At 36.7% G+C, this 24,469-nt stretch overlaps 4 protein-coding genes across 5 annotated transcripts; 2 read left to right on the top strand and 2 right to left on the bottom strand.

Moving 5' to 3' along the window:
- Positions 1–309: 309 nt before the first annotated feature.
- Positions 310–10,129, bottom strand: LOC112714545 (uncharacterized). Its single transcript, XM_025766161.3, has 22 exons — positions 9,137–10,129; positions 8,423–8,537; positions 8,111–8,211; positions 7,859–7,950; positions 7,125–7,260; positions 6,924–6,992; positions 6,680–6,781; positions 6,338–6,436; positions 5,530–5,640; positions 5,148–5,351; positions 4,721–4,828; positions 3,578–3,673; positions 3,435–3,491; positions 2,842–2,988; positions 2,677–2,736; positions 2,474–2,578; positions 2,063–2,224; positions 1,705–1,778; positions 1,365–1,488; positions 1,134–1,246; positions 722–848; positions 310–619 (listed from the first exon to the last, which is right to left on the bottom strand). Exons 1-22 carry the CDS (start codon positions 9,836–9,838, stop codon positions 467–469), a joined length of 3,057 nt encoding a protein of 1,018 aa, XP_025621946.1. The 5' UTR covers positions 9,839–10,129; the 3' UTR covers positions 310–466.
- Positions 10,130–10,295: 166 nt separating this feature from the next.
- On the top strand, positions 10,296–11,851 carry LOC112714546 (uncharacterized). Its single transcript, XM_025766163.3, has 3 exons — positions 10,296–10,621; positions 10,716–11,161; positions 11,259–11,851. The coding sequence occupies exons 1-3, from the start codon at positions 10,457–10,459 to the stop codon at positions 11,695–11,697; spliced, it is 1,050 nt and encodes a 349-aa protein (XP_025621948.1). The 5' UTR covers positions 10,296–10,456; the 3' UTR covers positions 11,698–11,851.
- Positions 11,852–12,536: 685 nt separating this feature from the next.
- Positions 12,537–14,406, top strand: LOC112714544 (uncharacterized). The gene is made up of 3 exons (XM_025766160.3): positions 12,537–12,952; positions 13,107–13,558; positions 13,801–14,406. Exons 1-3 carry the CDS (start codon positions 12,788–12,790, stop codon positions 14,225–14,227), a joined length of 1,044 nt encoding a protein of 347 aa, XP_025621945.1. The 5' UTR covers positions 12,537–12,787; the 3' UTR covers positions 14,228–14,406.
- An 83-nt stretch (positions 14,407–14,489) lies between these two features.
- LOC112714543 (homeobox-DDT domain protein RLT1) lies at positions 14,490–24,335 on the bottom strand. Of its 2 annotated transcripts, none has more exons than XM_025766158.3 (18): positions 23,035–24,335; positions 22,414–22,878; positions 22,103–22,182; positions 20,878–21,285; positions 20,677–20,766; positions 20,422–20,586; positions 20,100–20,322; positions 19,872–19,972; positions 19,494–19,580; positions 19,238–19,390; positions 18,977–19,132; positions 18,543–18,752; positions 17,797–18,468; positions 17,157–17,711; positions 16,362–16,988; positions 16,154–16,258; positions 15,804–16,067; positions 14,490–15,557 (listed from the first exon to the last, which is right to left on the bottom strand). In XM_025766158.3, exons 1-18 carry the CDS (start codon positions 23,231–23,233, stop codon positions 14,778–14,780), a joined length of 5,340 nt encoding a protein of 1,779 aa, XP_025621943.1. In that variant the 5' UTR covers positions 23,234–24,335; the 3' UTR covers positions 14,490–14,777. The 2 variants fall into 2 exon arrangements, with proteins under 2 accessions (XP_025621943.1, XP_025621944.1); XM_025766159.3 differs by having other exon boundaries at positions 14,490–15,554.
- Between the last annotated feature and the right edge of the window lie 134 nt (positions 24,336–24,469).

Here is a 24,469-nt window from a genome sequence, read left to right as displayed (position 1 = left end):
TAATCTCCATTAATTTGTACGAAAAAACTTCTAAAATTATGATTTAAAATAAATAAAAATAATTATTTAAATAAAAATATCATCATGCAAAAATAATAATTAAAATATTAATATATTATATTAAGTAATTTAATAAAATCTATTAAATTATCTAACGATTTTTAATATTATTTTACATAAAAGTATCTTTATGAGAATAGCCATCCTAAATAAATTATGTACTTCGGTCGGTCGAAATCAGATAATCACCACTTAAAAATCATTAATCAGCGTTGAAGTGTGAAAATTTGAAGAATTTGAGAGCAAAAGTTTAAAGTTCAATTACTAGCATCTTATTTATATAGTACTATTTTCTTTCTGCCGGTTATACTGAGTCAAAATCTACCAAATCGGTTATGTTGGCCAAGGGCCATTATACGAGCATAGTTAGTCCCAATATAGTATTATAGTGGTAGCTAGCTACAAATCAGAGGGGGCATCTGCAGGGATTAATTTTCCATGTGCTCTCAGCATAGTCTTGAATGGTCCTGTCACTGCTAAATCTCCCGGAGCCGGCAACACTAAGGATACTCATTCTCGTCCACTTGTCTTGGTTGACAAATGCTTTATCAGCAGCAGCCTGTTATCATAAATAATTAAATTAAAATATTAATATATTGGAGGGCAGAAAACTGACTGAATATGAGTATTTAGACTCCTCAAAAGCATATGAACCAAGTACCTGTGCCTCAAGGTAACTCCCAAAATCAGAGGTAAGAAGATAGTAATCATTACCAAATCCAAATTCCACCGTCTCACATAAGGATTTAAAATAATCCTTATGCCCAAAATATCCATCTCGAACCATCCTGATTGTAGTATCAGATTAATAGCAGCAACCCGCCAAAAGTAAAATAAAATGAAATGAAGGAAAACATAGATCCATTTATATAACGGTGAGTTTTATGATGTCTTTTATTATGATACCTAAATTGCCTAATTTACTTTTAAAGGTAAAAAATAAAAAATAAAAAATTTAAAATTTATTAAATATTATATATTTATCTTTTTTAATAAATTAGGTATAATCTCAAAGACACCATAGTCTTCATCTATATAATTTCATTAGAGATGGTAATATATTTTGTTCACACCTCAATACCCGTGCAAAATGTAGGGGTATTTTCGCAGGCTGTAGGGGTGCCAAATTAGATAATCTTTTCTGACGCCGTTTTTCAACTTCATGCACTTTTGCGCCAAATAGAAACTGAAAATGGAGAAAATAAAATATAAGCCTATGCAACCTGATTCCTTAATTTGAAATCCTTTCTCTATTGTTATTAGATCACATATATCATTAAGTAACAAGAAAAGTTATCACCCACCAAGTTATCCTCCCCTATTTCTTCAATTATTTCAACTGTGGATCCATCTGCTGTTGCTAAAAGCAAACATCCATTCATCAAAAATTTCATGTTCCCAGTTCCCGATGCTTCATTTCCTGCAGTGCTATAAGAAAGATATTGATGTCAATAAGCAAAATGCCTGCACTGCATTTCGCAAAACTAGCTCTATACAGCCCTGAGTCGTCTGGTATTCGTGAATACAGTATTACAGTATTATTGATAAAACATGATAAGGAGTGAAGCAAAACACAGATACTAATCAGCAACATTGACAAACTTGACAAAGTCATTAAAATAAATGAGCACTAAATTTGCAAACCTCAGGTGTTGAGAAAGGTCAGCCCCAGGTATTACCAATTCGGCAACAGAAACATTATAGTCAGGGATAAAAACCTATCAAATAGAAATGTGTCTGGGTCAAACAAGATAAATACCAGAACAAATACTGATAAATAAAAAGAACAAGAGTGACGGATGAGGGATTCATTAAGGTGATAGGTGCCTTGATCCCTAGGGATAGAAATAGTTCTTACTGGGAGACCCAACCCCCTTCAGAAAACTCAGTCGGGACAACCAAAATTAATTGAGTTCTTGATAATAAGACTAAGATACTCGAGATCCAAAAAAAAAAGGTGCAAGAGTGATAAAATCAATACAGATGAACATTTTAAACATACCACTTTCAAAAGATCTCCAATATCAGTATCATTATTGATTTTTTCTGCCACTGCATGACAAAGTTTGATAATCTTCTTTGCAATTTCATAACCAGGAGCAGCTTTCCCACCAATTATGCAAACACGAGGTACAACTTTTCTCCTACTATCCTTATCCATATTCTGCAAGAAAGCAAGTAATGTAAGTCTCAGTTTATGGCTTAGTATATCTCCAAATTCATATGTAGGTGATCAGGCGTCCAAACCATAACAGTGGGAGATATCAGATTAAGACAAAACAACAGCTACCTGAATATATATAGTAACCACAAATATATTTTTATTTGAGGGAAAAGGATAATTGTGTCAATTGAAATTGGCATTTGTATATCAGTAAATTCTTTTAGTACCAAGGCACCCATAAACACACACCTTGAGACAATTATATCTATGGATAATTCCAAATATATTAAGCAGCTGTCTTTTGTATTCATGTATCCGCTTGACCTGAACATCAAACATTGCATCTAAACTGACCTGCAATAAAGACAAAGTCAGGAAAGAGTGATTTCTAGTTTTCTACCATAGAAATCAAAGACAGAAGTAATGTTTAGGTAAAATTATTTCAATCAAACCTTCACACCACTCATTGCTTCAATGTACTCAGCAAGCCTCATTTTATTAACCTTTTTAACCTACAGTATCAGAACGGCACTAAAGTATATTAGATCAGATCATATCTAGTTCTCTCAAATCTGAAGAAATTTCTCGAAGGATAGTAATAAGCTTTGGAATTTTACCATTTTCCATTCTAGATGGAAATCAGCATTGTCCAAATGATCTCTCAATCCTGACAGAAGGTCAGCATCACGGATCCAAGCTTCAGTCCCTAGCCATTTTGATATAAGATCACGTAAACCGGGATTGCTCACCACAATCCACCGACGCTGACAAATATCAATTTACTGGATTATTAGTTGCTGCACATGCAATTGCACTTCTAAAAATGAAAAATAAAAAATAAAATGCTCAATAGTATACCAAGTATACAAATATTCATAGTTCTCCACAAATCGATTTTACTTCTAAGAAAAATATGTACAAATATTTGTACAATAAGGCATAAGCATCTTGATGTTATACGCCAATGAGTTAAGATGTAAATAACAAACTCAAGCCTTTCAACAACAAAGAGAAACAAATGTCATAGAGTAGAACTAGTTGTATAGACAACCTTTCTTGTAACACACTTACAAACATTGATTACACTCTAATATACGGGCCCAATTCAACAGTAAGCCACTTTAATCCTTTCATATAGCTATACATATATGAGACAGGAGATCAAACAAAAGTTTACACACATCCTATAACAGCTACTGCAATTACCTACCTGGGTCACACCATTTGTCTTGCATTGAAATTTTTCTGGATATAGCCCATAAAACTCCTGCAAAGTTGAGCCATAAACTTGATCACTTTAAGACTACACACTAGCTTAGGTGAAAAAGACTATTATCAATGATGAAATCATACCTTAAATGTTTTTGTCTTCAGTTTTTCTAGATGTAATTTTGAAACACCATTCACAGTATGGGAGCAAACAATTGCCAAGTTTGCCATTCGAATGTTCTGCAAATCCAACATATAATCACAAAAATCTGGTTATTTGTAAGCATATAAAAGATTAAACAGAATTTAATTAAATATGATGTTCAAGACTGTAAGCATCATGATCATAGATCTTGGAATTCACAAGCATTTTCATAGTAGACTTACCATTCAAAAATTCGAAGGATTCAAAAGCATGAAGCTTTTGTTCAGCTTAAAAGTTACCTAATTTATTAACTTACAGAGAAAAAGATTGTTCTAAGTTGTATCATATGAATTTATACAAAGTCCACTCGTAATTCACATATTACTTATCAAGGCCCTTCATTTCCAGCTGCCAACTTAAGTGAGCTTATGCATTGCAGAAATTTGAATTCAGTGCCAAACTGCTAATAGAAACAAAGGTTTGTGTATCAAGTGTTACAACAATATAACACATTCAGAAGTCTATATATTTGAAATCGTTTAGGTTTGGATTGGGTAACAAATTAAGGTTGTTTACTTAACCAATAGACCCAACTTTTAGAGAGACAAGAAGGGAAGGCAAAGCACTTTGGTAAGAAAGGCTAGTAACTGAAAACACAGCAAGAACGAGAACACAGGCAAACCTGAACTGATAGGGGACATACCATTGGCATTGAAGTTGCTATTGAGCCATGAAAAAAATATATTTAAATTGCATGTGCTATATATAAATTGATGACTTAATCCTGATTCTTAACAGCTTAAAATTTCCCAGCATATTTTGCCTTGCATTAACAGAGCCTTGCATATTCTCCATGTGACCTCAAGGTCACAGGTTCAAGCCGTAGAAATAGTCCTTGATGTAATTATCAGGTTAGGCTGCATACATTACACCCTTAGGGTGCAGCCCTTCTCCAGACCCTGCGTTAATGTGGGATGTTTGTGTACCGGGCTACCCTTTTTTATTAACAGGGCATCCATTGATAGTACAATATGGACTTATGTAATTTACAATTCATAGTGAAAAAGGGGTGAAAAAAAGAAAGATACTATAGCAAACTAAGCATTACTAGATCAATTATAGACAGATTGTTCCAAAAGTACCTTCATAGCACCTTCTTCAACAATGGACAGCAGGGCTAGTCTACTATAATCTAGACCAATCCTTTTCTTCAACTCCTCCATGAAGTTAAAGTTTATTTCATATAAAATCTGCAAAAAGGCAGATAAGATACTCGGTAAATAATTCAATTTAATTAGTTAGTTAAAAGGGAATTATTTTCATGAGAACAAAAGAACAACAAAAAAACCCATCTTGATTAGTAAAGTCTGATGTTCAATATGGAAAACTTTCTGAATAGTTAGTGCACCATGAAGTAAAATAATCCCATGCTTTAGCCAAATATAATGGTACAATATGAGTGAACGTATCTGTTTTCTTGCCACTCAAATGACTAATAAATCACAGATTAAGGTACAATATTAAATAAAATACAGAAAACAAATATCTTACTATCTTAGCAGATCATACCTCTAAATGGCGAGGGAGAAGACTTTCAAGTAGATCAACAGGGATTTTCTCTCCATCAGTTACCATTGTGTGGGTTGTGAAAGAGAAAATTTTGCATACAATGTCCCATGCCTTATGCCAACCTAAATGTTCTTCATCAACTAACATCCGCATGACCTCAGCAATTGAAAGAGATGGATGGGTGTCATTTAGATGGAGAGCAACCTACTTAGAGGAAAGGCATAATGTAAGGTATGAGACAGAACTCATAATTTTCTCTCAGCATCACTGATGAACAATAAAAATGAGTAAATAAAATAAAAATAACATGTTATTGATTACTATAGATCACACACTAACTAACAAATGAATGTCTGTAATCCCAAAACATTTGAAACTAAACCTTCTCTGGCAGTTCATCAAAGTTAGTATGTTCTTCTTTGAACCTTCGCATGATGTCTTGTAAAGATGCTGAGACAAAAAAATATTGTTGTTTCAATCTCAGCTCCTTTCCCTGAACATAAAGTATAATATGAGAAGAAGAATTGAATATTCTTCAGAATAGGGGAAAAACATTATACTGGACAAATTTATCCTACTATGAAAGATACAATAGACTAAACAAACTTCCTAAACGAATGGAACTAATAAACATTGTGAAGATGACAATTAAAAAGCATGAAATATTAACAATGAAAACTTGAGACACATATACAACAATGCATTATAGCACACATTAATAAGGGAAGATCAAGGCAAACAACAAAAAATGCAGAGGAAATACAACCTAGTGCCTTCACTGAGCCTTTGCTCCTAAATAGTAGATAATCGATTCTATGAACAATAATGTTGAGCCAAAAAATTTAAAAGCACACACGAGACAAGCTTCAACAGATACTTAAGAACTGCGTGACACAGGAAGCTTAATTATAAACTAAGCTTCTATAAAAGATTCTACGAGCAACATAGCAAAGTTTTGTTATCAAATTAACTGATACAATAAGAGAATATCATAACTATAGCAATTAATCCTAAGAGAAAGCAGTATGGGAGACTCATTCTTCCAATCATAATTGAACAAATAAAAATATGATGATATTAGCTTTCATTGTCAAGCATGGAGACAAAGCTAAAAATGAAAATAAAACAGTCTGAACAGATAATAACAATGAGGAAATCATTTTTTAGTTGTTTTCTTTTGGAGGGAATACCTGATGAGAGCGATCATCTGGATACAAGACATTACTTATGGTTTCAGCCTTCTGTCTATTGACAACAGAATTAATGTAGTCTCCAGTGTTATAGGCCTCCTGCAAACAACAGTGGGATAAAGGACTCAATAACTCACCCTGAATCAATATCAAATGAGAGAGATGACAAAATACACTTGCAAGAATGGATTAAAATAAACAAACTTTCATCTGTTTCTAATCTAGGTACACTTTGAGTATTGGTTGATCATATATGATTATGATTAAATAGCTCATAAAGTTAATAACAACAATAACAATAACTAAATTTGTAGCAGATGATGTCATAAGAGAATAAATCACCAAATCAAATTTACTACTAGGTTTAGCAGCCCAAAGCCGAAGGTTGATGGTATTTCTTGTCCCATAGCCAGGTATTGGGTTGTCATAAGCCACAGCTTCTACCTGGAATTGTGAAAACAAGTTACCAAATATTATTAGTACCACCTTTTTATGAGAAAACAGATTCTTTGTCCAACAATGAACATTCGATATTGAAAAGAGGCAGGAATACTACTTTAAATCAGGTAAAAAGTACTAAGCTTACCGTTTCTCCAGGGATCCAAACTTTTTGTTTCTCTCCATTCATTTCTACCTCTTCAACAGTCCCATAGAACTAACCCAACCAGCAAAACATAGAGATGATATAGATTGTAATGTTCAGTTGATAAAAATAAAGGGCTACATCACTAGAAAGTAGAAAAACTAAAATGAAGCAAAAAGAAGAAAACAGGAAGCCCTTGACAACCTTCACTTCATATGTTACATGAATTCTCTCTATTTCCCAAGGGTTTCCAAAGTTCAGCCAGTAATCAGGTTTTTCATGTTGAAAGCCATCAACTATGATCTGACGAAACAATCCATATTCATAACGCAATCCATAACTGCAAAATGAAAATCAACTCAATGAAATTCAGCTCACAGCACCCAATCATTAGTTAAGGGAATATTTTTGTCCACACCAAAGCACAAACATAAGAAGTCTTATACTTTTAATCCCAGTTTTGACATCATTCAGTATCTGATACTTAATATAAGCATAATAATGACACAGAAAAATTGATTTCTCTGTAGGATGTGTTAATCCTTTGTGCTTCATAGGGTTTTGCATGAATAATTATTACAGAAGTTCACATAAGATATTTCTGATCATACAGAGCAGAACTCTCAAATCCACAAAGTTTTAGGATAAAGACACTCCAAGAATGAGAACCGTGATTTAGAAATTAAATTATCCAAACAAACCGCTGTAATGCTATTGGATATATAGCATCATGCAAACACGTTATATAATACTGTTTAGAGGCTTGAAAATGTTTCGGTGCATCACAACAGCTAAATGAGGCCCAATAACAAAGTGCATTAGACATTAAAGGTCATAAGGCCAAGTTCACAGCTAATATATATGTTTAAAATCTTAACAATGGAAAACTTTATGAAGGTAATAATGTTTCAAAATAGAATCACATAGTAACACCTTACCCCCACGCAGGATAGTCTAAAGTTGCTAGAGAATCCATTTGACATGCTGAAAGACGAGCAAGGCCACCATTTCCTAGGGCGGCATCTCCTTCCTTGTCAAAGATTTAATGTACATGAACGTTAACAAATACTCATAACCACCTCGAGTACCAAGTTGGATAAATGATATTACAACAAGTAGAGTGGGTCTTTTTCTGGATAAAAGCAAAAATATAAAATAAAATAAAAGATTAGATCAAATGTTAGTAATACCTGCTCAGCCACAACTTCAAATTCAAATCCAAGTTGGTTTAGGGCCTCCGCACATTGATCCTCGATACCAAGATTAATGACACTATTTGACAAAGACCTGCCTGATATCCAAATAACAGGTGTTCTTAGTTACACATTGGTCTATACTTTTAGTTTATTCATTTAATAAATAAGTCATGGAAGTTATATTCACAACTTGCAAGCACTTATAAATAAAAATAACTTGGAGAAAGAAATAGACAGGAAATAAAGATTGAATAAGGATATTTGTTGTAACATGTAAATCATATTTTAGCGGATCAATTTAAGTACCCATAAGAAACTCAAGCGAGAGGAAGTAGAGGCGCTTAGGTTTTGTCCTCTTGAAGTAAATGTGAGTATCATGCCAGCGTTCAATCAATCGATCTCTTACAGTATGTGCCAATGCCTACAAATACCATTACACATGCTCAATATTCTAATGATAAACTGTTTAAAATATGACAATCATTAAGCCAAGGTAGTTCAGTTATATCATTTATGCTCTATATAACCTACAACTACAAGGCTATAGTATTAGGATATCACAGAGAAAAAGTTTAACGGGATAAGCTTTTCCTTCAATGACAAGTTCACATAAAAAAAAATTAAAGCATAACTGCATAAACCGCACTATGCCATACATTCATTCATCAGCTTACTCTTCAAATCGCAACCTCATAAGAATTTCAATAATTAATGATGCATCTACCATCAAAATTACTAGATCACCAATCGACCCTTCTTTAACTGCTTGAACATAATTGGCAACTATTTTCTGGTTTTTCCATTGGGATTGCTTGGCAGCAATCAATCAGCAAAATAGCTGGCAACTTCCTTCACTTGATATCCAGGAACACGTATTACAAAGTCGCTAAGAACATTTCTAAAATTTCCAGTGGCATTATTGAATTACTCAACTGTGAATTCCATCCGGTAACAACTTGCGCATACACAATCATTATGCCGAACAAAATGATAATGCAATTAAGCTTGAAGGCAGCTTACCTGGTACGCTTCAAAATCATCGAAACTAAACCGCGATCTTGCTACGGTGTACTCAACGTGATGAAGAATATCCTTCTGAAGACTGATGGGATCGTTCTTCAAGAACCCGTCCATTAAGCTGTACATTCTCTCAGCTTTAGCCCGATGCTCCCCAAGCCCTTCTAGAAACCCAGGCCTCCGGACTACAACTCCTCTGCTCACCGCTGCACTGGCCAACGCCGGAACCGTCCGGACGCCGATGCCATTGCTGCCGGCACCAACAGCCTCCTCCAGCGCTCGCGTGATCCTCATCAAGCTCTCGGAGTCCTCAATCTTATTTCCATCTGAGTCAGTGACGAAAAACCTCTTCGTGAAGAACTCACCTTCGAATTCGACAGTGGCTCTGTCGATCTTGAGGCCGAGGACCTTGAAAACGTTGGTGATGATCTGGAGGAGGCCGATCCAGTTGTGAGCCCGGATCACGATCACAGTGGAATCGCCGGGATCGTTGTTATCGACGGAGATTATTGGAGCAATGGTGGAGGGAGCGGATTCGCCTGTAGAAGCTCGAACGCTGCAACTCCGGCGAGCGGTGGCGCAGGGAATGGAAAGCGAGGAGAAGCGAGTGGAGGAGAAAGGAATTTGACGAAAGGAAGTGTGCGGATCTGAGGATGAGATGTTGAAGGGAGTGAGGAGAGGAAACGAAATCAAAACGGTTTGCATTTTGCCTGAAAGTTAGTTTGATTCTTCAGCTCGGTATCAGTCTGTTATAACGATTCAAAATGGCGGAAATCGATGACGAGGGTTGTTGTCGCGGGAAGCGTGCCGCGCAACTAAACTAACTAAACACAAATTTAACACTCTAATTAACCTTCTCTCTCTTAGTTATGAGTAGTTAGTTATAACCACCTGAAAGAAAAAAGGTGTCTACCTTTTGCCTTAAAAGGACATACCTCACCTCATCTCATGCATTCATGCCATGAAGCGTAATACTCGCTATCTCACGTGAGTTGCAAGATCTTTAACTACCTTTTTTGCCCGATAAAATAATAATTTGTGATTTTTTTTGGGCCAACTATGGGCTTTTTAGCGAAAACGGGCCTACCCAAAAAGGGCCATTCATCTAAAGTGGTGGCATTATCGAGATATTGATGGAAAGTTCTACATGCTTCTGGTCTTGGAAGCATTGCCGCACCTTCTCGATAAATCGTTTCATCGTTTTCTTCAGTATTAAGTCCAGCTTGTTAGCTATTTGTAATTGAATTGAGTTGAACTCCGATCGAAACTTGCAAATTGATATTAAAAGAACGAAATCAAGTTGGTTGCTACATTAGTGTGATCATGGGGGTAGACTACTATAAGATTCTGCAGGTTGAAAAGAGTGCCACAGATGATGACTTGAAGAAAGCTTATAGAAAGCTTGCCATGAAATGGCACCCTGATAAGAATCCAAACAATAAGAAAGAAGCCGAGTCTAAATTCAAGCAGATATCCGAAGCCTATGAGGTATGTAATGAATTATAGGATGTTCCTCCAATCATTATATTTATGTCTCATTGTTCTTATGCAACTAAGTTGTATTGGTTTTTGATGCTTGCAGGTTCTGAGTGATCCACAGAAGAGAGCAATTTATGATCAATATGGAGAAGAAGGGCTAAAAGGGCAAGTGCCACCTCCAGATGCAGCAGGTGCAGGTGGTGCTTCATTCTTCCAAACTGGTAATGGGGCAACAACGTTCAGGTTCAATCCCAGGAATGCAGATGACATATTTGCCGAGTTCTTTGGATTTTCAAGCCCCTTCGGGGGAATGGGAGGTGGTGGTTCCGGTGCCGGTGCCGGTGCCGGCACGAGAGGCGGTGGAACAAGGTCATTTGGTGGAATCTTTGGTGATGATATATTCAGTTCATTTGGAGAAGGAAGGGCAATGAGTCAGGGTCCACGGAAGGCACCTCCTATAGAAAGAACATTGCCTTGCACCCTTGAAGAACTTTATAAGGGCACTACCAAAAAGATGAAGATCTCAAGGGAAATTGCTGATGCTAGCGGGTAAGCACTCCAATCATTCCTTGATTTCTTTGATGTGAGACTAACTTCATGCACTGCTCCCATTTGCAACATTAACAAAAAGTTTGTTTCATTGCAGTAAAACTTTGCCGGTGGAGGAAATCTTAACCATAGAAATAAAACCGGGGTGGAAGAAAGGGACAAAGATAACGTTCCCGGAGAAAGGGAACGAGCAACCAAATGTGATTGCTGCAGATCTTGTGTTTGTGATTGATGAGAAAGCACACCGTGTGTTCACAAGAGATGGAAATGACTTGGTTGTGACACACAAGATTTCACTTTCTGAAGCTCTAACAGGTTACACTGTCCATTTGAAAACTCTAGATGGCAGGGTTCTTAGCATTCCCATAAACAATGTGATTCATCCAAGCTATGAAGAAGTGGTTCCTGGGGAAGGAATGCCAATTCCCAAAGACCCTTCTAAGAAGGGTAACCTTAGGATCAAGTTTGATATCAAGTTCCCAGCAAGGTTGACATCTGACCAAAAGACTGGACTTAGGAAACTTCTGGGGCCATAATGGAATTAGACCAGACTATATTAGATTAGCCGTCTAATCATGTTGCAAAGTATATCTTTCTTGTGTATAGTAATCCTTGGTTTTTGACTTTTTGTACTGCGCTCTTTCAACATGGTGCATCAAGTTTAACAGAGTGGGTATTCTCTTTTGGATTCTTGATTCGTTCCTCTTGTATCCAAATTTGATACAAGACAATAATGCACAAAAAAAAAAAATCGATTATCATAGGATCAAAGTACGTTTTACCGTTGATGACATGCTTTTATGAGTTATCTACTTATATATTTCATCAAGTCTTTTTATCATAATAATAATTATTATTATATTATATATATATATATATATTAAAATTAGGTATTAAAATTAATTATTAATATATAATATATATAAAAATATAAAATATATATTAAAAATAAATTAAATTATATATAATTATATTATTTTAATTAATAATTTTAATGTATAAATAGTATTTTTATAATTGTAAAAATATAATTTCGAATTGAATGTCTCCCAAAATGACAAAGTAGAGGGGATAATGGTCTCTTTAGTTTATTACCAAGACTTTTGTTTTTTGGTCATGCTTTTTTACCAAGACTTATTCCTTCGTATGGCAAAGCACAAGTATCGGGATTTGAATTCGTCTAAATAGAGTTTAATATGGGACAAATTAGTTTTTTACCTGTCGAAGTTAAAAAATATCGGGAAAACCAACCAAAAAAAATAATTGCATTCCGTTCCTACTCTGTTTCTCACTGAACGCTATCGGCTATCCCATCTTTTTTCCACCCGTGCATCACATGGATACTTAAAAACAATTTAAAAATACAATGATATCCAACAATTATTATTTTATCTTATCATGATGATGAGCATATTACTAAGACTTAAGAAAGAGGCTGAAAAAGTTAATGAGTTCTAAACTAGTTAACTAGATGAATATTAGATTAAAAACAACCGTCAGAAAATTTGATGTCAAAAACACAATAATAATAACAATAACAGAGAACCAAATCTACCTACACTTAAGCAACAACAAGGAAAGACCTCTTAGAAGAGAGAAAAAAAAGGAGGAGAAATCGAAATTGATATGGGGTTGGACTACTATAGGACCTTGGAGGTAGAGAGAACTGCCACAGATGAAGACTTGAAGAAAGCTTATAGAAAGCTTGCCATGAAATGGCACCCTGATAAGAATCCAACCAACAACAAAGATGCTGAGACTAAATTCAAACAGATCTCTGAAGCCTATGAGGTAAGGTACACCTTCTTTCAAGCCTCTTAGATTTGAATTGCTAGATACTCATTAATCATGATCATTGATGTTGATAATTAGGGATTTTAAAACCTCTGGAGTTTGATGCTATGAATAGATAGAATTCTAAGTTGGTATATTGGTTTTGTTGAAGGTTCTAAGTGATCCGCATAAGAGAGCAATTTGTGATCAATATGGAGAAGATGTCCTTAAAGGGAAAAGACAACCTCCTGGTGGTGGTGGTGGTGGTGGTGGAGCTTCATTCTTCCATGGTGGGGATGGACCAACAATGTTTAGGTTCAACCCCAGAAATGCAGAAAGCATCTTTGCTGAAGTTTTTGGATGTTCAAGCCCCTATGGAGGAATGGGAATGGGAAGGGGAAGGGGCATGAGGGGTGGTTATGGTGGATCTTGGGTGTCAAGATCCTTTGGTGGAATATTTGGCAGTGACATGTTCAGTTCAGCTAGAGAAGAAGACACACCCATGAATCAAAGTCCACGCAGGGCTCCTCCCATTGAAAACACACTACTTTGCACCCTTGAGGAACTCTACAAGGGCACTACCAAAAAGATGAAGATTTCAAGGGAAGTTGTGGATGCAAGTGGGTAAGTTTATGATTGAACTGTCTTCTCTGGTAAATTTCATGAATGGAAAGTGAGTCCTATTGTTTTGGACTCAAAAATTTAGTTTTATGTTTAAGGTAAGAAAGTACATGTTTCCAACTTTAGATAGTTCATAGTTGTATCATTATTTAGTAGTTGAGTTTAGCTGGATTGTTCTTCTATTCTGAATGAATCTGAAGCTAAAAGGAAAAATAATTTTCGTCGTTTTGACTTGTTACTTGCAGGAAAGTTAGTCCTGTGGAGGAAATCTTGACCATTGAAATCAAACCTGGCTGGAAAAAGGGAACAAAAGTCACATTCCAGGAGAAAGGAAACCAGCAGCCAAATGTAATTGCTGCAGATATTGTGTTCATCATTGATGAGAAGCCTCACCATGTGTTTACAAGAGACGGTAATGATTTGGTTGTCACAGAAGAGATATCACTTACCGAAGCTGAAGCACAATCAAGCTACACTGTCCATCTTACAACTCTAGATGGCAGGGATCTGACCATTGCTGTAAACAATGTGATTAGTCCAAACTATGAAGAGGTGGTTGCAGGAGAAGGTATGCCGTTTCCAAAGGATCCTTCAAAGAGGGGTGACCTTAGGATCAAGTTCAACATACTAGTCACAGACAAGGTTGATGCTGGGGCAGAAAATCAAAACTAGGAAAGTTCGGGTGCAACAATTGCAGAGTATATGTTGTGTATGATAATAGTCTTATACATTTTTTGTTCCCATTCTTCTTTTTCTCCTTTTTAGTCCTGCATTTTAGATGGGTTGGTTTGTGATTACTGTGTTACTGTAATATCATCCATGCAAATAAAACCCTACAATGTTAGATTGAAGATGGAAGCATTGCACTCTGAAATTACAGTTTATACAGTAATTTACTAATTTCACTTAGTAACTATTCCAAGCAACAAAAAGATAATCAAGGTGTAATAAGATTTATTAATCAATGAGTGTCTATTACAAGGGCCAATAACAGAAGAGCAAAAACAAAATGAGGCTGGCTGCCAGGGCCCTCTGCTTCAACATGCTTAAAAATACAGGGATCCATTCTGCATGGATCATATACCACTATAAATCTACTCAGCTACTAACTCTTCAAGCAACATGACTTGGAGCTCAGGTTCTTGCGAAGCTGCAATATCGAAAAAATGTAATACAGCCTTGAGATGCAAATCATATTCCTTCGATCAACTAAATGGATGTTCTAATCATAAGAATCTTCAGATTCAGATGAGTCTGAGCCTTCTTCATTTATGACCCTATTTGCCATGCCATCTGAACCCTCACTCATAACATCTGCTTCCGAATCCTCTTCTTCATTCTCTTCAATGCCGTTGTCATTGTTGTTGTCATTGTCATCTTCAAAAGCATCCACATCTTCATCACTCATTCCAGCAAAGTCCCTACCCCAACTGTTGGCGGGAATGCCATTATAACCCACCTCCCAGTTACCTTGATCATATTCTACTGCTTGGCCGTTGTCATCAGATTCCACCTCTTCGGCACTGTTGCTATTGTCATCAATTTCAATGTGGACGGGAGTCATGGGACTTCCCCTTTCACCATCCCACTCCTCATCAAATCTTCTCAATGGTTCTCTGTCAATATTGGGGCTATGACTCACTGCGGTATGGCCCAGCAACAAATCTTCAACAGCTCTCTTTTCCACTCTGCGTTTCCTTACCGTTCGGCGACCACGACCACCAGCTGATCCTTGTAGTACTCGTCCCTGCTGTTTTAGCTTGTCACTTAGATTCTCATTGACCTTTACATTTCGGCGGCCAGTATCTCGTTTGGAACTGTACATTCTTTTAGACATCTTTTTACCCCGTCCTTGATCATTAGACCCTCGTCCACGTTTATTACCACTTCGAACAATTTTCTTTGAAGCAGATTTATCTTTAATGAATTCACCATGCCCTAACTCTGCTGGTTCAACCTCTCTATTGCATTTGAAGGACGTATATCTTGAAGGAAGCTTCTGCTAGAAAGAAAGAGCGAGTTAGATGCTTTGAGTTTCATTATATATAATAAAAGATCTCCTGCCCTCCACCCACATGCTCAAAAGTAAAAAGTAAAACATCAGGATCATATGTTTAAGGAAGATTTAGTATCCACTATATTTCTTGCATTATAGAAAAATAGATCAACCTTTCAAGAGAACTTCATCCTATTATAAAAGTAGGGACTCAAAACAGTCTACTAAAAGAGAAAAATGAGAGAAACTCACGATGTACTCTTTCGCTTCTTTCTCTTTGCATGGCTCAGGTATCTCAAGATGTACATAATTGATAGATGAATCAATCTCAAGAAGCCTGAGAGACACTGCTGCAGTAGTTTGTGGAACCCATGGAAGTACAGCTACCGATTCAGGATCAGTGGAAGTAAGTGAAGCATTACCACCCATATTGCTCAGTCCCAATAGTTCGTCTGTTGTAGAGAAGTTTGATGATAGAAAATCTCTCCGTAGAGCTTTCTCAAACAAGGCCAATATCTGAAAAATGAGTTGTTAATGTCCGGGATTGATTGCCAATTTTAAAATGATGCAAATACAGAAGATAAAACTGTTAAGAACTGAACCTGTAAAAGCTCCTCAACAGAGGATGATTTGCTCAACCTCACACCCCAATGCTTCCTAGCATCATTCGTCCAAATTGTTCCAAATGCTTCGGGGAGAACTGATGCCTGTAACTCCAAATGTAAATACAGTATACTCCTAACTTTATGATGCCATTAAAAATTTAACGGGGAAGCAACTTCTAACAATGCAAAGCTATCATCAACTCACCTCAATACAAGCAAACAGAACCTTAAGCAATCTTGTCCGCAAGGGAAGAGAAGATTCCATAGGAACATTTTTGGGTAACTTGTCTCCACAATGAAATGCATGCTTGGTAGAACTAAATCCATTATTTGTAGCGAAAGTCCTGTGGCAGGATTTACAGTGGGAGTCCTCAACAAAATAAGGTTGCAGACAGAGGTCACAAACGTCCACCAGAGGTTTGCATCTCTTTTTCCCATATTTTGTTGCACATAATATTGATGAATTATAGCACTCTTTCCACATCCACTTTTGAAAATCTTGATACCTTTGTATGGCAGCTTTCTTCTCATTCTCACTTTCCCCAAGCTCAATCTTGAAGGATGATGATGTTTCCAATTTGTCAGAGTTCAAGTTATGAAGAGTACTGCTAGGACTGTCAGCTCCATCATGGCGATCAGGTATTGAATATGGTTCATTATTTTCTTCACTTTTGATCGAAAATTTATCTTTGCTTCCTATTTTGGCACTGGCACATTGTGTATTCCTTCGAACATTTTCTTTAAAGGACTTCTCAATCCTTTTCAGCATCAAGCGCAGATGAGATTCCCTGATCCCCCTTGAATCCAATGCTGCCAAAAGAATATCAAGGGCCTGTATAGAAATGATAGAATAATTTATAAATAATATTATAATGATAAAGACAAAACTATTAACCCATTAACATTTGGAGAAACATTGCACCTATGTCAAAACCAATCTAGAATGCAGTTGAGCAGCAAAACAAGGATCAAACAATGGAATATTGAATAAACAATTTACCTCTTCAGAATCAATAAGCTCCCAATTGCCATCATGATATTCAACAAAGATCCTACCAGAACCAGGATCATTGCTAGAAGCAGAAGCAACAAACTGCCAATATCGATTACGTCTGCGATCTTGGCCAAGGGGTAAAGACCTGTAGATACACATCTCCTCTGCTATGTGGGCAATATAAGATTTCAACTGTGAACGTGATCTTTTTGAATATTGTGGAGGTACCTGCACCTGAGGGTGATCTGGACCTGTGCCTGTGCACAAATCTTGAATTTGGGAGGACTTTTCACCATGCAAGCTCTGTGCAGCAGGTGCTGGCTTTTGGTTTTCTGCAGTGCCAGGTGATGTTTCAATATTAATACTATTAATATTGATGTCCAGCATTGGACTTTGACTGCCCTCCACAGCAGCAGGATATGTGTCATGTGTTTCAACTTTGTTGGCAATAAGTAATGGAATATCTGGTTTGTTAATAGTATCATCTTTCAGACGAACTTTATCTATCTGTGCTTCAGCCCACATCTGCTTCTTCAGAGCATTTGCTGCTTCCAGACGATCCTGAAAAGCACACCAGATAAAGTTAAAAATATTAACGCAAAAATCAACTCACAGATAGATATACATTACAAGGAATAAAGTTCACCTCCAGAACAACACGAATAGAATTTCCTTCATTTGCCACACCAATCAATGCAACTAGAGCATTTAGACGCTCCTCTACACTGAGATCAGAATACTCTCCTTCAGCAAGTCCTTGCACCCAGGATTCTCCAGATTGACTTTCATCAATTTCCATATTATCTTGATCAGGATTTCCAGTATTCAAATCTTCACAAACAACAGGTTGTTCGGTGACAGAGCCAGGGCAATCAGCTTCCTTGTAACCATCCTCAGGAAAACAAGGCAAATCTATTTCAAACTCATTTTGATCAAGTTTTACATCATTATCCAAATTTTCTTTTCCATTTGGTGTGGAAACATTTGGTTCATCAAAATGTCCAGAAATTGGATCAGCACTTGAAGGGTTTACTAGATCATCAACATCAGGATCCTCATCAACTTCATCACTTTCTGACTCTTCTCTTTCAACATCGTCAGCATCTTCACCAGCTGGAAACCCATTTTCAAATATCTGAATTTTCTTTCTTGCTGCGGAAAGGATGGACTCAGCATCAGCAGGATCCTTTCTAAATGCAGTACGCACTCGATAGGTTGATGGAGCTATCCTTTCAAAAAGCTTAGTGTCTCTAGTCAAAGCAACAGAAATTGATGCTTCTGGTGTCTTGCTGGTGGTCAGGTCCCGAAGACCAGATTTCTGGAAGGAAAATACACATTAGAACAGAGCTGACAATGTTTTAAAAAGAGCACTTAAAATGAAGAATAATTAACCTGAATTTTTTCCGCTAGCTCAAGTACTGTTAGACCCTTGCTACCTTCAAGTGAGAGAACATGAAAGGCAGCAAATTTAACTGTTCCTGGAGTTAACCTGTGCCTTGACCTTCGAGGAGCTAATAGACCTTTCTCTTGCATTTTTGCCAGTGCACTTACAGCTGCTGAACCATTACGAAGTGTAGAAATGATATCTTCACCACTTCTCCCCTGCAATTATAATACATTTTGATCCACTTAATCTGTCAAAATAAAGATAAAATTGAATGTTGATTTAACATGCATGCAAAATCATAAATGGAAGATGAAAATATTCAACGGTAAAAGAGGCAAGTCAAGAAAGCAGAATGAAATGCTACCATAAATATGCCCTATACTATGGAGTAGCCAAGTATTTAAGGTGAAAACTACAAAGCAAAAGAAAGAAAATAAACCTCATCTTTATCATTTGCATATGACCATGTAATACTTCTTTTCTTCAGCTTTGGTCCAAATCCTGCTGACAATGCTAACTGTCGGAAAATTTCTGGCCATGTCAACTGATTTAAGTTCTTCTGCCAATTTCGGATGTCAAAGCCCCATGCATATGCCTAGCATAGAAAATACAGTATTACTAGAGTGAAAAGCAACAGAAAAAACTATTATTAAATTTGCCTGAAAAGGATGGATAAATTTTTAAAAACATCTCAACTTACTCCTTCCACAATTTCTGGATGGCCACCTCCAGGATTAGCAGCTCCATTCTGGCTTATTCCTAATCCTGTTGAAGGTGTCCTTGCAACATCTTCAATGTCCTTTATTATAACTTTAAGAAGAGTTACATGTATCTCACCCAACAATCTTGAATCCTGTGATCAGATGATTTGAGTTGAACATCCATCGTCAGAAAACGAGTACATGAAAACAACTCATTTGACATAAAAATCATGAGCAAATGCTGAATTGACTCACATAGTCATGAAATGCTTGTACAAACTCGTCAAGAGTGAAAGGCCATAACTCAAGAACATCAGCAAAAGTAATCAGGAATCTCCAAACCTGAAAGAATGACATCAATAAAACACATAATAAGATATGCAAACACATTTTTCAGTGGTACACAACTAGATTTGCATATATACGTAACATATAGGCTTACTTAAATAACCATCACTATCTCATACAAACAAACACAAGGGCATCATTATCCGACCACTCATGAAGAGTGACACATCACCATCAGAAGCTATCTGGAGAATCCCCCCCCCCCCTCCCAAAAAAAAAACACTCTCCACAGAACCATAGCAATAGATAACTGCCACTGAAAGCAAGACTGGTATAAGAACATACCATGAGGAGGTTGCCAACATTCTGATCAGAGTCAATCCAAGGTTGGATAGCAAATGGCCTTTTCAGCTTTACACTCTTAGGTGGGAAAAAACACAATGAATCTACATTACAATAATACAGTATCAGTAGAAGAACCTTCTTTGTTTCTTATATCTACAGATGTACATTGAAAGTTCGATGAATCACAAATCTTAGATTCCATAAGCAACATAAAGATAAATTGCTGACCCCTAAATGATTCAAGGTTTTGCAATGTATCAAGATCAAGTTGTATAATCGAGGAAAGTCCCTTGCTTGTAGCAGCCAGCTCCATCAATTCCAGCTGTTCATCCTCAATAAGCTCCATAGATTCCTTAGCTATTCTACGGGCAGCTGCCTTTTCAAGGGCAGCCTTCCTTCTCTCGGCCTCTTTTTCTTTGCGAAGCTCTTCTTTTCGTCTTCTTTTCTCAGCCTTTTTTAATGTAGAACGCAATAGAAAAAGGATAATCGGATAAGTTGTATAAGAACATAGAGAAGAAAAATATAACCATTGGGCATAACTAAAACTTACTCTCAAGTGTTCTTTCATCAAAAACTTTTCCCTCCGTTCTATTTCACGTCTTTGTTCACGCCTAGATCTTTCCTCTTCTCGCTGTCTCTCGCGTATCAGTCTCTCTTCTTCCTTTTTTCTTTCACGTTCTTGTCTCTCCATTTCTTTCCTTAGTCGCTCTTCATTCTAAGAGAAAGAGGGTAAAAAAGGTCAGCTAAAGATTCCTTTTAAGATCTGCACAAATACGGTAAAAGGCTATATCCATTTCAATAATACCTTTCGTCTAAGGTTATCTTGCTTCTCAAGCTCTTTCCTCATCCTCGTTTCATAGGCTTCAACCTCCTTTGCAATTTTGGCATCATCAATCTAAATGAAGTTTTAAAACCACCAAATCAGCCTTATGTAAATATTATTAAAATAAGCTTCATGGCTTGAGGACAATAGCATATATTGGTAAAATTTACAGAACAATTATACCTTTCGTTTCTTTTCTATTCGGATTGTCATATCGTTCTGCAAAACTTGTCCACTGGGTAAAGCATAAGGATTTTCTTGACCAGCAATCGGATGATCGGCGAAGTGGGAGTCTATTCCAGCATTAGCTATGTTTGCATATGATTCCCTTGGCTGGGCAACATCAACTTCTCGAGGAGGAGATGGATAAGGAATCACTTGCTTGTCTTGCTGAGATGAAACGCGAACACGAGCAGAATGACTTTGGGTAGCATGAATTTTGTGCAGCTGTTCATTTATAGGAAAGGAAGTTCTGGAAGGACCATCCGTTGGATCGTGTAAATGAGGTGGATTTAATTGTCCAAAGGCATCTGACCTAATGCCAGGCTGGTTTGGAAGAAATGGATATTCCGGTAATGTCCTCGCCATAGCCTGAAAAAGAAAAGCTCATTTAAAATTTAAAATCAGAATATCAAATAAAACACCAAGAAGTTAAGATATTCATCCCAGACCGGAAATTAATTTAAACATAAATAAAGAAAGATGCCTAGTTTCTTCAAACTGCTAATTGGAAATAGATGAAAAACCTATGACGCACCAACAATGACATGGACACATGACAACAACACAGAGACACAAATTTGATTATTTGAAAATGGCAAGACTCAGACAGAGACATCAACATTTATATGGTTTTCAACTATTCATAAATGGCAAACTACGGATATTCGCTATTTTCTAAGCTCAGTCAAAGGATTATGTAACATTATTGATATATATCATTTGTGTCGATACTTGCTACTAATTTCATTAGAAAAATTTTGTAACATGCTATTTTTATTTACATTTTTTAACTTATTTGGAAGATTGAACAAAGGGCAATCCTGACTCAAACAAACCACACACATTTATGCCAAGTGAACACCAAATTCTACAATAGCAACATTAGATGTTTATCTAAAATGCGTGTAAAAGTGTAGAAGTTAAAGAAACAAAATGCCCATATCAATATTGAAGCCCGTACAGTTAAGTGATTCAGGGAAAAAAGGGAAGGTGAAAGCGTAAACCAATTAGGAATTAAAGGCATATGCACTATAGATTAGATTCTGACATAAAAAGGAACAGATTTAAAAAAACACCCAATCTTTATAACATGATATCAAAAAAAACAAAATGATGCTCAAGACAGGCTCATTTCACTGACCAAGTCATCAAGATATTGAGCAGTTACAGGATATAGAAAACCAACCTTATTTGTTCTAACATCGTGTCTTTCATACATTTTACTGTCATAAGCAAGACTAGGTCGCTTTTGCTGTTCTGTAACAGCTGCATCACAAGAAAATACCAGAAGTTTGAGTGGCCAAACAAGGAAAATGTCGATCAAGCTATACAGATGGCAAACAAAGCTGAACATCACATTCCGGCGCACAGGAGCAAAGAGAGCTAAAGTCCAAGTAAATAAACTAATAACACATAATGCATCATACAGTTAACACAAGTATAACATGCAATACATCACTTAAATATAAGCAAAGATAGCGACACAAATATACATACCTATGGGTGCCCCAAAAGCACCTGGGGGCAAAGGATCAAACTCTACTCCGAGTATGGGTCCATCGTCCCTCAGTGGCTGCCCCAACTGTGCCTCCACACAAGCAATTGCTCTAAGCTCCATCATAGCTTGTGGTGGCTCATAGTACCCCAGCATACCACCCCGGGGAACTACATTTCGAAACTCAGGGCGGGTAAGCGGGCTGGAGCCCGAACCTGACCCGGATCCATACTCATTAACATGCTCAGGGCCCAGCCTGAGGTCTGGAGGAGAATCTGGCACAGGTGGTGCCGGCACTGGCACTGGCACTGGCACTGGCGCCGGCACTGCCTTCTTCTGCTTCTTAGGTGGCAAATCCTTCTTGTCCTTCAGCCGGCGGTGGCAGAACCACATCTGTAGCTGCCGATCGGACAGCCCCAACTTCTGAGAGAGCTCAGCCCTCATTGTCTCTGAAGGGTAAGTCTCCACTAATAAAAAAGCACCAAAATTTCCATCAAAATTAACACATAACAGTTAAAACAAAAACTGAACACACCCCAGGAGAGTAAACTAAAACCCTTCAACTTCAAAAACATCACTAAATAAACAGCATGAAATTTCTAAGAACTGAACAACACACTTACAAGCATAAGCTTTCTCCAGTGTCTCAAGCTGAAAAGGGGTCTTCATCTGTCGCTTGGGCTTGCTCTGACCCTCATTCGAGTTACCAATTTTACTGTTGCTTCCATTGTTGTTCTCATTGCTGTTATCACCAACAGCATCTTCCCTCTTCTGAGTATTATTGTTCTCAATCTCTGCATCCGAAGCAGCTTCCCCCTCCATTTTCGAACCCGATCAAGATCGAAACTTTCTCCCCTTTCAAACCCTAGAAATCCAGAACCCACAAAACAACGAAAAAGGAGCAGCACCAGTAGCAGCAGCAGCAGCAGAAGAAGAACAAAGCAGCACAGAAACAAAATTAGGGTAACCAAAAAGGAATCGTTTTGTTGTTTAATTTTTTTATGCTACTCTTTTTCTCTATCTCTCTCTTTGATTTGAGGCCTTTCTCTCTCTTGAAAAATCAAAATTCCGTAGTAGTCAAGGAATGGAAAAGGCACAGGATTGTTATCCTGATAGATGAAAATAAATAAATAACAAAAAATCATCAATTGGGTGATTAAATTTGGAAATTTGAAAAAGGATAATGGAAAAGCAGCGTGTAATATGGGATTGAAAAGATAGAACAATGAAATGAAAGCATGCAGAAGAATAAAAGAACCAAAGCCAAAGGAAAAACAATAATAATAATAATAAAGATAATAATCGAAAACCTAAAATAATTAACCAAAAGCAACAACAGTTGCTCTTGACTACAATAACTCCATCACCACCTTTCATAATTAATCCCCCTTTTTTAATAATTGTGATAATAATAATCTGTTTTTGTTCTTTTTTCTTTCTTTCTTTTTATTTCGTTTTTATGAACGAACGGTGCGATTGCTTGATGTTCGTGTCAAACAGGACCTTTTAACTAAAAAACAAAAACCAAACTCGAAGAAAGAAGAATTGTTTTTTCTTTTGTTTATGTTTCAAAATTTTTCTTTTTTAAAACAAAAAATGAGAAGAAATGAAATGAAATGTTTCTCTGACTCTGACTCTGTGTTAGTGTGTGCATGTGTGACTGCTTCTCTCTCTTCCCACGTTGTTTTTAATTTTGATGAACCTTTTTTCCACCCCCTCACCCTCAGGTTTTCTTTCGGCTTTTGCTTTTGCGAATTTTGTTATTATTTTGTTTCTTTTTAATATTTTTTATTTTGATTTTATAGTTGGGAAATTAATTGGAGAGAGAGAATATTTACTGAGTGTGCTTGTGTTTGTTGAAATTTTGCATTGGATTTTGGTTCTTTGAAAAGTTTGTATTTTGTGTTTTTGAAGGCTCAATTCAATTCAAAAGCGTGCAATGATCGAATTGATGTTTTGAGCCTTTGAGGTTCGTGTTGTTGTGGGCCCCATTTCCCTTTTTGGATGGTGCCCAATGGGCTTTTTTTTTCGTATACTCATTTGTCTTGTATTTTTCCG

Source organism: Arachis hypogaea, chromosome 10, assembly GCF_003086295.3.
Source record: "Arachis hypogaea cultivar Tifrunner chromosome 10, arahy.Tifrunner.gnm2.J5K5, whole genome shotgun sequence".
NCBI lineage: Eukaryota > Viridiplantae > Streptophyta > Magnoliopsida > Fabales > Fabaceae > Arachis > Arachis hypogaea.
The sequence above is the reverse complement of the archived record's forward strand: the minus strand, read 5'-3'. Positions and strand labels throughout refer to the sequence as shown.